Source organism: Danio aesculapii, chromosome 7, assembly GCF_903798145.1.
Source record: "Danio aesculapii chromosome 7, fDanAes4.1, whole genome shotgun sequence".
NCBI classification, from domain to species: domain Eukaryota; kingdom Metazoa; phylum Chordata; class Actinopteri; order Cypriniformes; family Danionidae; genus Danio; species Danio aesculapii.
Genome location: NC_079441.1, coordinates 63,890,721 through 63,906,772, shown reverse-complemented (window position 1 = coordinate 63,906,772; position 16,052 = coordinate 63,890,721). Strand labels below are relative to the sequence as shown.

General features: G+C 37.4%; 1 protein-coding gene across 1 annotated transcript in view; it reads right to left on the bottom strand.

Moving 5' to 3' along the window:
* Window positions 1–959: 959 nt before the first annotated feature.
* The window catches only part of vat1l (vesicle amine transport 1-like), a 74,721-nt gene continuing 59,628 nt past the window's right edge, over window positions 960–16,052 (bottom strand). The window contains exons 8-9 of the mRNA XM_056462334.1: window positions 7,386–7,469; window positions 960–1,593 (exon numbers count right to left, since the gene is read on the bottom strand). Of these exons, the coding sequence (XP_056318309.1) occupies window positions 1,495–1,593; window positions 7,386–7,469 (183 nt within the window). The 3' untranslated portion in view covers window positions 960–1,494. The remainder of the gene's footprint in view (window positions 1,594–7,385; window positions 7,470–16,052) is intronic.

The following is a 16,052-nucleotide window of genomic DNA, read 5'->3' as shown; positions in this document are numbered from 1 at the left end:
AACAAAACTAGCATAAGCCTAGAAGTTAGTGCAAGTTAGCGCTACTTTGCCTTATGGTCAATGCAGTAAGTGACTGTTGCAAAAAACTTAATCTTATTAAATGTTATGCCTAGGCCCACATGAAATCTGTGTGCACAGAAATCTGCAGATTTCCACAGATTCTTAGCCCATCATTGAGACTATTTATTTACTTGTGTAAATGTGTGTAAATTTAAATTCATTCAGTTTTGAAATTAATTTCAGCAACATTATTGACAAATATGAAAATGTTCATACAATTTATGTACAATACAGTTTGTAAAGTAATATTACGTGTCTTTTAGTAGATCTGTGATATGAGAGACTTGCTTTTGTTTACCAATTAAGTGAATCTAATTGCATTTGTATTGTAAAGATTAAATAAAAGTTAAAAGGTATTATTTTTTATTTCATATATTAAGTTTTTATTTATGATACTCCCAAAATCATTCCTCATAAATCCTCAGATTGTTTTCAAAAATTTTGCGCAGAAATAGCCAAAATGAATGCAGACGCTTTGTTTTCTTATTTGCTTGTTACTACACCCGTACACAGCGCAAAAGTCCAGCATCTTCAGATTGGCTTTGGTCTTGAGTAAGTGTGGTTAAATGACATTTGTCCTAAGAGCACTGTACAAATATGGCGGTGGTATTGACGCATGCTCAAGTGTCTGTTTGCGATATCTAGTGTATATATCTATGGGAAACTTGTTGCACGAGCTTGCGTTTCCGGTCTGCCACATGAATGAGTCTATAGGGCAAAAAGTGCAGCGTGACATTCAGCAATACATCGTATTGTCTGTAATAAACGTGTAACCTGAGGGCCTGAATACATTGGTGAACCAAGTCTTTTTTACCAATTTTTTGGTGTACAAATTTGTTTTTGGAGCTTCGTATGATTACAGTTGAACCACTGAAGTCATATGAAATGCTTTCTGGACTTTAAATGTTTCGGGACCATTGCTGTTTATGGATGGTGAGAAAGCTCTTGGATTTCATCTAAAATATCTTAACTTGTGTTGTGAAGATGAACGGAGGTCTCAGGGGATTGAAATGACATGAGAATGAGTAATAAATGACAGAATTCAGATTTTGGGTGAACTTCTCCTTTCATTTTCTCGCCAAAACCAAGTTTGACTTCCATTTGTCTTTTGGCAAGTGTAAATTTTGGACTTTGACCACAGCCATCTGTCAATCCGCTGATTGACGAGGCCAAATAAAACATCCGAAATGCAAAACACAACTGAAGAGTCAATCCTACAAGAACACTATGGTCTAAAACACTGCAACAACTCAACACAGCACTAAGAATGGCACATCAGTCGAACATTTAACACCATGAGTGTTTTTTTCTGGGGTATATCTGACTGCATTGTCGAAGATACACACAAACAAAAGACCAAACACAACACATACAGGTCACAATGGCACACAGAGCTCAGATCAGGTTTATGAGAGTCTCTGGTTGAGCGTAGTTTTACTGAATGAAGGGCATTCGCTCCTTGTTGTCATTGTCTCCCTCTTGCTCCTCTTCCTCCTCGCCGGCTTCACTGGTCTCTGTGCTGTCATTGGCCATCTGAAAGACAAATGGAAAATCAATGTTTTCACACCAACCGAGAGTATCCTGCTTCTCAGAATATCCTGAGATCCAGGTCATTTCTCAAGCATCAGCTTCCTCTAGTGCTTCTGAAGAGATCTCTTGCAATCAAATGATCAATTACAGATTCAACTCTTTTCAAATACATAATGATGTATGTAGGCACAGCTCAGGAAAAAAGTAAGAGACCACTTCAAATGTATTATCTGTTCTCTGGTAATAATACAGTATGAGTCTGTAGTAAAATTGCCATCATTTATTATAGTTAGCTTATTTATATAGGTTTTATTCCTTCAAAAAAGGATCTATCAGAATTTTCTGCAAAGACTTTACTCAAAAGATATATCTATAACAGGGTTTCTACAGGTTTCAATCTGTCACGATCACCAGTGATCCAGGCTTGCAGATCACTGGTAAACATTTACTTTCACTCGGACTACAATCCTTTCTCTATATGAACTACAAATCCTGTCATGCAGTTCAAAGACACCTGTTCCAGTTCACCGTTGATTACACTCACAGCTGGGAGCTGCTCAAGGACTGGTTACTCAGACTATAGGCCCAATCCCAATTATACCCCTTAGCCCTTCTCCTTACCCCTTGTCCCAATTCTCATTAGCTTGAAGGTGTAGGGCTAAGGGGAAGAGGTAAACTCCCCTTCGAATGGAGATTTTTCAGGACCACACTCGAAACCGAGAGGTAAGAAAATGTATTCCCAGAATACACCAGCTAAAGCGGCAGCAAAGCTGCACCCGGAAGTAAGGAGATCCATAAATTAGTAGTCTTTTTGTCATTATTACGAATTTTTACAACATTATTTTTAATAAATTCACTACTGCGTTTGTGTTTTACGCTTGTGTTTAAAAAACAAAACGCTAATATAAAAACTAGCTATCTATAATCCCTAATAATAACTCCTGTATAGTAATCCCACAACATTCGGAGACTCGAATACCCTGTCAGAATGGTCTAGTGGCTAGGAATAAGCTTTGTACAGTGTCTGCTATAATGTTAATGTTGTTTTGAGTGTGTTTACATAGATTAATATGGCAACGGTGTAAATGCACAGTCCAGTTACGAGCTTATTGCCACATTAGATTGTTATGATAACATAATATATGCCTTCAGTGATTTGCTGAAGATAAACACCCAAAAAATAAAGCAACTTAAATAACTACAGCAGTCGCGATCGTCTGATCTAATATGAAGCAAGAGATCTAATTGACATTTGATGACATGTACAGGTGTTGTAGTGCTGTCCCAATTCTTAGGGGTAAATTTTGAAGCCCTCCCCCTTCACACTCTGATTCAAGGGCCAAGGGCCTTGGGCCTTAGACTGCTCACTTTGTCACACACGTTGCTGAATCTTGTTGGTTTTATCACGAAGCGTTATCCTGTCTAGTCTTTCTGTGTTTGATTCTTACCTTGTTTTCTCGTTATTGATTCTTTGCCGCCTCTACTCACCATTTGCCTGTAACCTGACTTCGCCTATTGGATTACCTGTATGTTCCTGTTTGCTCCTGTGCTTGACCATTGCCTGCCTGACTACTACTTAATAAAACTGCATGTCGATCCTCAGCTCCATTGTCCAGCATCCCAAAGTTACACAAAGTCAAATTTAAGAGTTTTTAAGACCTTTTTAAGACCATTATGAATGAAATTTCAGACTTACACAAGGCTAAATGTTAAGGATTTTTTCTAATGGCCCAGTTAAAACATTAAAAACATTAAAAACAAATGTTATTGTAAAAAATATAACTAAACCATATTGGTAAGATAAGAAACAAACTTTTGTTTAACCTTTTATTGAGATGGAACCTGTATGACTTGTTATCTTCCTGAAAGTGATTCTTATTTCATTATTTTTCCAATAAAAGAAAAGTAAATCTGATTGGTTAAATGTTGTTTATGGGTATTATAATTCAGTAAAACTTACTGAATAAAACTAAATTAAAAGTGAATTGAAAAAATTGCTACTACAAATAAAATCTATTTGGTATACATTTTTATAAAATGTAATAATTACAAAAAGCGCACAAAAAATGTAAAAAATTAAATAAAATAATAAATAAAATAATAAAATAAAAAATTATTCATTCATTTTCCTTTAACTTAGGCTCTATTTCAGAGGTCGCCACAGCAGAATGAACCACCAACTAATCCGGTATATGTTTTACACATTGGATGCCCTTCCAGCTGCAACCCAGTAATGGAAAAGTAAATGAAAAAAATGTATTTTAAACTAGTTTGCATAAAGACGGTAAGTAGTTAAAATGATCCCTTTTCACACAGAATCTTGGAAACAACTAAAATGTTGTATAATGCATATGTTAGGCCAGTAGGTGGCGATGACACTGTTAAAAAACACTAGCAACTGTGCACATACACTCATGTAGTCCGCCATTGATGTTTTGCTTGTCGAATACTTGTCTTTACACAAAATCATTCATTTCGTTTTCCTTTATCTTAATCCCTTATTTATTAAGGGTTGCCACAGTGGAATGAACCGCCCACTATTCCAGCATACTGTATGTTTTACACAGCGGATACCCTTTCAGCCGCAACCAAGTACTGGGAAACTCCCATACACTCTCATTCACACTCACACAAACACACACACACACACACACACACAGACAATTTTGTTTACCCAATTCACCTACAGTGCATGTCTTCAGACTGTGGGCGAAACCGGAGCACCTGGAGGAAACCCACAAGAACAGTGTAACACAATCAATTTTTTGTAGATTACACTAAGATGATAATGTTCTTATTCTGAAAGGCTTGAAAACTTCATTTTAATCTGTGATGCTTTTCATACTACTATGTTATCTACTTATTATCTCTTTATGTGTGTGTTCCAAAGAATGATATATTTTTTGGCCTGGGGATTGTAAAATATTATTTAAAGAGATAGTTCACCCGTGTTCACGTAGGTTTCCACTGAATGCTCCGGTTGGCGGTTCATTCCACTGTGGCGACCCCGGATTAATAAAGAGACTAGACTGAAAAGGCAGTTCATTTCGCTGTCGCAACACCGGATTAATAAAGGGACTAAGCCGAAAGGAAAATGAATGAATGAATGACTAAGTCAAAAAGAAAATGAATGAAAGAGATAGTTCACCCAAAAGTGAGGATTTACCCACTATTTACTCTCCCTCAAGTGGTTCCAAGCCTTTTGATGTTCTTTATTCTGTTTAATGCAAAAGGAGATATTTAAAAAAAGCTGAAAATCTGTAAACATTGACTTCCAAAGTAGGAAATACAATTATTATGGAAGTCAATGGTTACAGATTTTCAGCTTTCTTCAGAATATCTTTTTTTTGTGTTCAACAGAAGACAGAAACCCATTAAGGTTTGAAACAAGTAAAGGTTGAATAAATTATCACTGAATTTTCATCTTTAGGTGAGCTATTGCTTTAAGAGCCCTAAAATGATCAGCCAGTACATCTCCAGTGATTCTGAAAAGTGAAGCTGTTATAGGAAAAATACAGAAAGACCTCCTTTTAAAGACTAGTTGTCTCATTGTTTGGGATTAGAATAATTAATGTATATAGTTAAGATATATATGATGCCATTAGAAACTATAATGAGAAATTTTGCAATTATGCATCACTGCTATGGATATACAAAGCTACACAGCTTTATATACCTATCCAAAAAATGATAACTCTCAAGAGACTAGAAGATTGTCTTCGCAAAATCAAACTCTGGCTCACCGATAACTTTATGCTTTTGAATGAAGATAAAACCCAAGTCATTCTTTTTGGTTCTCCACAGCATTCTAGCAAACCACCTACTGATCTTGGTGTATTAAACTGTTACCTCACCTCTGAAGTTAAAAACTTTAGGTTTCTACTAGACAGCAGTCTGAAATTTGACAAACAAATCAGTAAAATAGTAAGTTCAACGCTTTTATTATCTACGACGACTCGCCAAAGTGAAACCCTTCGCCAAAGTGAAACCCTTCCTAAGCAGGAAGAGTTTTGAAATGACAATTCATGCTTTTATTTCCACGAGATTAGATTATAGTAAATCTTTATATATTGGTCTACCTTCATCTTCTATTTCTAAACTTCAAATGGTCCAAAATGCGGCTGCCCGTTTGCTCACGAGTAGCCACAAATATGAGCACATCACATCAATATTGCGATCACTACATTGGTTGCCAGTTCATTTCCGAATAGACTATAAAATTTTACTCTTTTAAAAAATGTTTTGACTAATAAGGCCCAAACCCGATCGCTTTGATCAAATTCCGACTGTCATCTATTGCAAACACTCTGATCTCGTCTTAAATGCAGGGGCGATAGAGCCTTTGCAGTTGTGGGTCCGAAACTTTGGAATAAGTAGCCATAAAAAATCAGAATAGCACCCACTCTGTCTATTTTTAAATCAATGTTAAAGACTCATCTTTTTTGAGTGCATTTAACATTCCCTAATGGCAGTTCCAGGCTATACTAAATTGATTCTTTCTTGGAAACTTTTACTGTTGTTGTTACTATTGTTTTATATTGTTGTTTTTATTGTAGTGTATTACTGTTTTTATCTGCTACTGCTACTGTACAGCGCCTTGGTTGACCAAAGGTTGTAATTAGTTGTGCTCTAGAAATAAACTTTGATTTGATTTGATAAGAGAAAACCTGAAAAGGTTTTCAATAGATGAAATCTTTTTGTTGGATTTCTGAAGGAAGCTGATATGAATCTTCTGTCCATATAACTTGTATCACCTGCTTTTATTATACCATTGTTTTGAAACTGGCGACATGGTGGCTCAGTGGTTAGCACTGTCGCCTCACAGCAAGATGGTTGCTGGTTCGAGTTCCAGCAAGGTCAGTTGGCATTTCTGTGTGGTGTTTGCATGTTCTCTCTGTGTTGGCATGGGTTTCCTCCGGGTGCTTCGGTTTCCCCAACAAGTCCAAACACATGCGGTATAGGTGAATTGAATATTTGCCCGTATCTGTGTGAATGAGTGTGTATGGATGTTTCCCAGTGATGGGTTGCAGCTGGAAGGACATCCGCTGCGTAAAACATATGCTGGATAAGTTGGCGGTTCATTCCGCTGTGGCGACCCCTGATAAATAAAGGGACTAAGCCAAAGGAAAATGAACGAATGTTTTGATACCTTTATATTGTATGTGTATGTACATGCATTTATTTGATTATATACTTGTAATTTTTATTATTTTTTTAAATAAGTTTGTATGTTTTTTTTACTCTAATACATGTTAAAAGTCCCTTAAAAATCATAAAGACCATGTTTAATAGAAAAAATCTTCTGTGAAATAAAGGAGAAAACTATTGTTCATCTGATGCTCCTGAGTTGCTCCTTTAAGAATCCCCCAGGTTAAAGTGAAGCCGCTATAAGTACATGTGATGAAAGTGTGCCGTTGAAGGCCACTGTTAAAACAGATTGTCTCTTCTGAAAACAGCGTCATAAGGCACTGTCACCATGGAAACTGGCGAGGTGATGTCGCCTGACTCTTCAATCACTCTCACAGGATCATTTTGTGTTCCTACTAGAGGTAAACAGGTGTATTGTTTAAGCATGCTTCATAAAATGAGTCTCTCTCAAAGCCCTTTGGAGCGTGTATATTGAATATAAAAAAACATGGTTAGAAAACCCAACAATGGAAGACATTACGTAAACAAAATGATGAAAGGGCAGCGGCGATAGCTGACACAATAATTACTATGTTTTGCACATGATGTTTTGCTCATCTTACAACTCTGGTTTAATTCTAAAGCAGGTTTGTGGATGAATCACTCACCAAAGGCGTAGGAGACTTTTCCACGTCCAGAATGAGCTTCCCTATGTTACCTCTGTCATGGATTCTCTGCATGGCTTCCTTCACCTACAGGTTAACACACACAAAAAAGTAAGAAATTACATACAAACACACAACATACACACAAAACACCTCGTTATATCTAGCAAATGTGCCTCTGCTTCCATTAAGTTCCATGTTGTCTGATGTCAAGTGTGTAGCGCCAGAGACAAGCCTACAGGGGGCAGCAGAGTCTCAATCAGAAAAAAAGCCCGAAGTACCTTACTTCACGTTCACCAGATAAATAAACAAATAAAGTAGTGAATTAATTCCATTTTAATGCATACATATATTAAGAATGAGTTTTTAATCATCTGTAAAACTCCGAAGGAGACATTATGCACTTAAAATTGATGAACACCAGTGTGTTAAAAGTGGTTCTGTGAGCTATATGTCTTTTAAAGATTTGTGAGGATTTGTGTGTGTGTGTGTGTGTGTGTGTGTTTCTATATGCTTTTTAAGATATAGTTTTAAATGTAAAAGAAGGAAAAAAAAAGCAAGAATTGATTCTGAACTGGGGCAACACGGTGGCTCAGTGGTTAGCACTGTCACCTAATAGCAAGTAAGGTGTTGGTTCGAGTCCCGGCTTGGCCAGTTGGCATTTCTGTGTGGAGTTTGCATGTTCTCCCCATGTTGGCATGGGTTTCCCCATGCTCCGGTTTCCCCCTCAGTCCAAAGACATGTGGTGAATTGAATAAACTAAATTGACCGTGATGTATGTGTGTGATGGCCATCCGCTGCGTAAAAAATATGCTGGATAAGTTGGCGGTTCATTCCTCTGTGGCGACCCCAAATGAATAAAAGGACTGAGTCGAAGGAAAATGGATGAATGATTCCAAACTGTCCATGACATTCATTCATTTATTTTTTCTGCGCCTTAGTCCCTTTATTCATCAGGGGTCGCCACATTGGAATAAACCCACAGAACATATAAGCTCCACACAGAAATGCCAACTGACCCAGCCGGGACTCGAACCAGCGACCTTCCTACTGTGAGGCAACAGTGCTAACCACTGAGCCACCGTGCCACCAATAATAATAATAATATTAATAATAATAATATTTATAACAATAATAATAATAATAATAATAGTAATGATAATAATGATGATAATATTTATAATAATAATAATAATAATAATAATAATAATAATAATAATATTTATAACAACAACAATAATAATAATAATAATAATAATAATAATAATAATAATAATAATAATAATAATGATGATGATAATATTTATAATAATAATAATAATAATAATAATAATAATAATAATAATAATAATAATAATAATAATAATAATAATGATACTAATACATTTATAAGGCACTTTTCCTTCATATGCAACTTAAAGCGCTTCAAAAAGCAAACAAATATTAAGAAACAAAATAAATATCAGGTAAAATATACAAAGAAAACAGATAGACAAATATAAAAAGAGTAGAGTTTATATTTGTGTTCATGTGAGTTTTCTCTGGGTGCTCCAGTTTCCCCCACAGTCCAAAGACATGCGCTATACTGTAGGTTAATCGGATGAACTAAATTGGCCGTAGTGTATGAGTGTGTGTGTGTGTGTGTGTGTGTGTGTGAATGCGAGAGTGGGTATGTATGGGTGTATGGGTGTTTCCTAGTACCGGGTTGCAGCTGGAAGGGCATCCGCTGTGTAAAACATATGCTGGAAAGCCAAGAAGAACAAGATCTGCAGTGTCCTGTTGTTGTTTTACGAGCCTGTCTAAAAGCATGAGCGGTTTCACTTTCTCCAGAGAGCTCGCTGCGCGTCTATATTTGAAATAATGAACCTCTTGAGCTGATGATAATAACGTGCGTGTGACTGAAAGGCTTCTGACATCCTATGCTTCCAAAAACAGACAAACATAAAAGTGAAGTACAAAAAACAAAGGAGAGGCCGAAAAAACAAAGGAGTAAATGTTTTAGGTTGCTGAAAGAATCATGAACACACGCCTTATAGACTATTAGACTAGTATTGAACAAGGATTTATGCGTTTAAAGCATTTGTTTTGTGTGAAGTGCTTCTCATATGATATGTGAACGACCCGTACAGCTTTACTTTGACATTTCCTCGAGCGAGAATGACGTCGACTGAAACTTTCTGTTGTACACCACGCCCACCATTGGTACCCTTTTGGCAGTGGAAACACAAGCCTGATAAAGGTGACCCGTACCGACTCGTACCGTACTGTACCACTCAGTGGTAGCAAGCGATATTACATCTAATTGATGTGCTTCCAGCCTCACAATGTACCTTTGATATTTCATACTATTTATATTTGAAAAATAGTTCCATTTTATAATATAAATTAATGTAATTTGGTTAGATTATTCGCAGTTTTGAATTAAAAAGTCAACTATTTTTTATGCTGATTGACAAATATCAAGGTAGTTTTAATACTGAAAATGAGCTTCTAATGAAATAGCCATCTAAAACTAACAATTAGTTCGTTTTGTTTGCGAATATTATTGTAATGAAGTTTAAGGATGGTCAGATGCACTGAAGATGAAAAAATAAATACAAGATAGTGCATAGTTAACAGACGTCCATATTCAATGGCCAATACAGAGCACTGTGCACAGCCAGCCAGAATACATTTGATAGTATCAAGCAAATCTGTGCCCACAGGTTATGTGGGGGATGTATGATACAGTATGTCCCCATCTTGTAAAGTGATTGTTAACTGGATGAATCAGTAAATGAATAAACATGACAGCTGCTAGTCAGTCACTGAGATTGGAAACATGACAACTGTTAACAGTCCCTGGCATCAGTCAAAATAACAGAAAAAGGAATATCTACTTTACACCACCTAATGCTAAAAACCCATAATGATTTTATTTTAAAATGAAAAACCTTTGGCATTAATATTTGCCGAGTAACATTTACTTTATTGGGCCTGTAAACATTAACACTGAAAGACTGTGATATCATTCACACCTACAAATCATCAGTATTATATTAAGATTACAAACAAGTTAAAGCCATTATTTTACTATTTTTTATTTATTTATTTTTACCATATTTATATGCTTCTATGATGGAGATATACACTCAGCGGCCACTTTATTAGGTACACCTTACTAGTACTGGGTTGGACCCTCTTTTGCCTTTAGAACTGCTCGAATCCTTCGTGGCATAGATTCAACAAGGTACTTAAAATATTCCTCAGAGATTTTGGTCCATATTGGCATGATAGCATCACACAGCTGCTGCAGGTTTGTCGGCTGCACATCCATGATGCGAATCTTCTGTTCCACCACATCCCAAAGGTGCTCTATTGGATTGAGTGACTGGAGACTGTGGAGGCCATTTGAGTAAAGTGAACTCACTGTCATGTTTAAGGAACCAGTCTGAGATGATTCGCGCTTTATGACATGGTGCGTTATCCTGCTGGAAGTAGCCATTAGAAGATGGGTACACTGTGGTCATAAAGGGATGGACATGGTCAGCAACCATACTCAATTGGTAATAACAGGCCCAAAGTGTGCCAAGGAATTATCCACCACACCATTACACCACCACCACCAGCCAGAACCATTGATCCATGGCAGGATGGATCCATGCTTTCATGTTGTCGATGCCAAATTCTGACCCTACCATCTGAATGTTGCAGCAGAAATTGGCAACGTATTTCCAATCTTCTATTGTATACTTTTGGTGAGCCCGTGTATATTTTTGCCTCAGTTTCCTGTTCTTAGCTGACAGGAGTACTACCCGGTGTGGTCTTCTGCTGCTGTCTTCTGCTTCTGCTGCATCTGCCTCAAGGTTAGACCTGTTGTGTGTTCAGAGATGCTCGTCTGCATACCTCGAATGTAATGAGTGATTATTTGAGCAACTGTTACCTTTCTATCAGCTGGAACCAGTCTGGCCATTCTCCTCTGACCTCTGACATCAACAAGGCATTTGCGCCCACAAAACTGCCAGTCACTGGATATTTTCTCTTTTTCTGACCATTCTCTAAACCCTAGAGATGGTTTGTGCTGAGATTGTAGAAAATATGCCACTCATTATCTTGTCCATTATTTCCAGTAATACCAAATTCCTAATGAAAGCATCATAAGATTATAGCCAGATGTGACTATTCAACTCATTTCCATAGGAAATTATATACAATTGGTATATCATTATATACAAATGACTATTACTTTTTATACAAGTGTATAAAAGTACAAGTAAAAATAAAATATTTAATGTGACACTTTTAAGAATGTTAAAAAGATAATTGGATATTGTTTATTACAGTGCTGTACCATTTATCACTTGTCCAAGTGTACGCACACATCACTGTAATTTATATAAAATGACAGAATGGACCTTATTACAGTCTAGGAGAAAACAATATATGTTAGTTTTTATTTTTAAAGCTTTAGTTGGTAAATTACCACAGTATATATCTAGTTTATCTAATATAATACCACATCAGCAAATATACTCTTACATAAGATGCCATATTTCATACAGAGTTAGGTCAATCTGCATTCTCCAAGTAGCTCCATATGTATGAAATGAGCTTCAGGGTATACTACATATGAAATCTGTACCCTCTATCGCTATATTTAAAAAAGATTTTAAAGTCTGTCTATTTAGAACAGTGACATTTTAATAATTTATTATGTTTTGTCTTATTTATGTGTTGTGATTTTTCCTCTAATTCTGTCCTAGAAGAGATACTGTATCTCAATGGGACTTTCCTGGTTAAATAAGTAAACAAATCAATTAAAAGATCTTATTTTAATCTGAAGATTAAAGAACTGTTAATGTTTCATGTTAAGAACTTCTAAAACTAATGAATGTACAAGCATAAAACATCACAGTTTTATAGCTAAAGGACACAGGGTATTAATTACCAATGTCTATGAAATAAGTCTGAATATAGAGATCCTCTTTTCCTCGCTCTCTTCCCATAAAACATCAAGGGTCATTTCTCCAGCCATATTTCTCGATTTGGGTTTCATTTCAATGCACTTGCAAATACGTGAAGGGTTTGATTGCGTCTGAATGAGTCACAGCGGTCATGCAGGATTGAAGGCGATAAAATGCATCAGTGGAGAGACTGCCTTGATATGTCCTCAGAGGAACAAAATAAAGCCACTGAGGAGTCTCAATCCAAATCTCCTTTTCAAAGCCTCACAAATATTCATTTATACATCTCATTTGAAAGTACTTAAATTTATTGGCTGCAGGCCAGAAATAGCATACCCGTTCCTCCCTTAATGATTCTGAGCTAAGTGGATTTTATAAGCCAAAAATAAATAAATAAATAAAATCATTCTGAAAACGTACCGCTATATACGACCCAGGCTCATTCTGAGAACGTAGTCCAGTGGACGTTTCTGGAGACCGTGAAATACGTAGCGGCGGGTACGTACGGCTGCATTTAATTTTTTTAAGCGAACGCTGCGGGCCGGTGTGACGCCGTTCCTTTCGGCGCTTGCCGGCCAGCCTCTCGCCTGTGTGTGGAGGGCTTTCCTGCTGCAATCAGTTTGTCCGGTTAGCTCTTCGTGTACTTTGGTGGACTCATGGCGCAGAGAGGGGCTGACCACAACGACGACCGGGTTCGAGTCCAGGGAAGAGCAGTTCCAGAAATCAGGTAAGAAAACAAAAACAAAATGGTAAAAATCAGACGAGGGCTTTTCTTTTTCTGGACGGCTTTTGTGAATCGTCGTTGGTTGGGTTTAGGAACGGAGGAGGGTGGGTCAGGCGATTGGCCGGTCGCACGGTCAATCATTCTTTCATCCAGGCAGACAGGCGGAAGGTCGTTCGACAGCGGCCTCTAGCGGGTTTACGCGAGAACGGCGCGGGAAATAGCACGCACCGGGCCTCTCGCAGATTTGCGAAAACAAAAACTGCAAAAATACGTACCTCCCGGGACGTATTTTACGGTCTCCAGAAACGTCCACGAGACTACGTTCTCAGAATGAGCCTGGGTTGGCTATATACATTTCTGGAGAGCGCCAAATAAGTCCCAGGAGGTATGTTTTTTTGCAGTTTTTGAATCCACTAGAGGGTGCCGTTTACACTTTTTAAGATCTTAAATTTCTCTTACGAGTGTTATTCGTGCCTGCTGTGCTCACGTAAATCCACTAGAGGCCGCTGTCGACTGACTGGTCGATTGACTGACCCATCCTCCTCCTTCTCTAAACCCAACCAATAGTGTTTTCAAAAGCACCGATTAACCCAACCACCCACTTCCCTAAACCCAACCAACAGTTTTAAAAAGCAATCCAGAAAAAGAAAAGCCCTCGCCTGATTTTTGCCATGTTTTCTGATTTTACCACATTCTCACCCTGTACTTGTTTATTTTATTTTTTTGCTTCTGTTTTGACCAGCTTTAAATATACTGTACTATTGGGTCTAAAAAAGTGTACATAAACATGGTGACCCCCACCAATCAGAATGAAATGGATTGATCCAAAACTTCTAGCTGAGTTTGGGAAGTTAACAAAAGACAGAATGAGTTGAAAATGATGGGAGTTAATGACCAAAATTAAAGCTGTATGGTGTAAATAGTTCAAAAATAATTAGTCCAGTCTAAGGAGTTTATAGATTTTCTGTGTGCATCCATCCACCAAAACACACACAGTTATGTGCCCATTTCAATTAAGACGATTTGGATTACTTGAGTGAGGCACTATTTAAATTCAGAGAGAATAGACCTAATACAGCAGATAAAATAAGTATTGAACATGTCATGTTTTTTCCTGAGTATAATAGTTATAAATGAGCTGTTGACATGGAATTAAACCAGATTTTGATAAAACCCCAAATAATACAACCATAAAAATCAAACAAACAAAAATTATGTCATTTATACAATGCTTTTCGGTGATGGCAGCTTAAAGACGACTCTCATATGGAGAATGAAGTCACATGAATTGATCAGGTGTGAGTTTTACACAGACTTCAACAGTGTAAAAATCTTGATGGTGCCGTTGGTCTCGTCTATCAAATCTGATCTTTATTTTGCATTTTCTATTGGATTCAAGTCAGGCGATTGGCTGGGCCATTCTACAGCTTGATTCTCTTTCTCTGAAAGCATTTGAGAGTTTCATTGGCTGTGTTTTGGATCATTGTCTTGCTGAAATGTCCACCCTGGTTTCATCTTCATCATCCTGAAAATGTAGATGTTGGACTGAAGCAGCGAATATTAATTCACAATGATGAAGGACAGAGGATTGCTGAAGAACTACTGAGAGATTTCAGCTGCTGTCTGGGCTTTCGCTGCCTTTCTACACCTCCCTTTCTTCATGTGTTCAATACTTTTCCCTGCATCATTTTATTTCGCATAACTTAATTTGTAAACTAATTAGATTTGTTTTCTTTTCATTTATGGATTTCTTTGGTTGCTACCAACATCCATGGACAATTTCAAGTGAACACCTTCAGAAATATGTTTTCTGAGAAAAACGGTGACATGCTCAATACTTATTTTCCCCGCTGTAATTAATCATCCCAGAAAAGTGAAACTCCTGCTATGAGAACGACCCCATCCGATCTGTACCCTAAAACTGTTCATTACCCTAGAAACAAAAGGTGACCTCAGATCAGGCTTACCGAATGAGCAGGCTGGCACTGGTTTCACCCTCTGGAATTCCCCTCCCACACACACACACTGAAGTCATGGGAGTCTGAGCGCCTGGCACTCAACCCACTTCCCTCGCTCTCAAATAAAACTCAGATTATGGACCAGTGAAGAGTCATTGCTCTGGAACTATTCCTGTGACCTGCTGGTCAGCTATTAAATATCATCGTCATTAAGGTTTACCAAATTAGTTTAAGACTCACATCCCTGTATCATCACTGGTTAGCAATTCACAATTACATGACAAAAATGAAATAGTTAGCTAAATGTTAGCTAATCATACATTACACAACACACACATACACTGTAAAAAATTCTGGATTCCACACAATGACTTTGTAATCGCACAACATGAAGGAATTAGGTCAATTTATTAATGAAACAATTACAATCCAGGCTCAGTGTTTGGACTCTCAGTAGTGAATATTAAACCACACTGAACTGAACTAAACTGAACTGAACTTTAACTCTGAAAACTGAACTGACACTGTTTCAGTTCACTACAATCTTCTATGTGAAGCTGCTTTGACGCAATCTACATTGTAAAAGTGCTATACAAATAAAGGTGAATTGAATTGAATTGGATTATTGACACATACCCCTGCATACATTTCTCAACATCGTGAAATCCGTCCCAGGAGGTACGTTTTTTTGCAGTTTTTGTTTTCGTGAATCCACAAGAGGCCGCTGTGTATGCGTTTTTTAGATCTGAAATTTCTCTCATGAGTGCCATCTGTTCTTCTCACGTAAATCCACCAGAGGCCACTGTCGACAGACTGACTGACTAATTTCCACCACCCTCCCCCCTCCCCTTCCCTAAACCCAGTCGATTGTGTTTTCAAAAGCACTGATTGAGCCACGCACAACCATCCCTAAAACTAACCAACAGTGTTTTCAAAAGCAATCCGCGGGCACCTGATTTTACCACTTTTTCAGATGTTACCACGTTCTTACCCTGTTATTTACTTGTTTATGTAATTTTTTTGTCTTTTCTTTTTGTTCTACCTA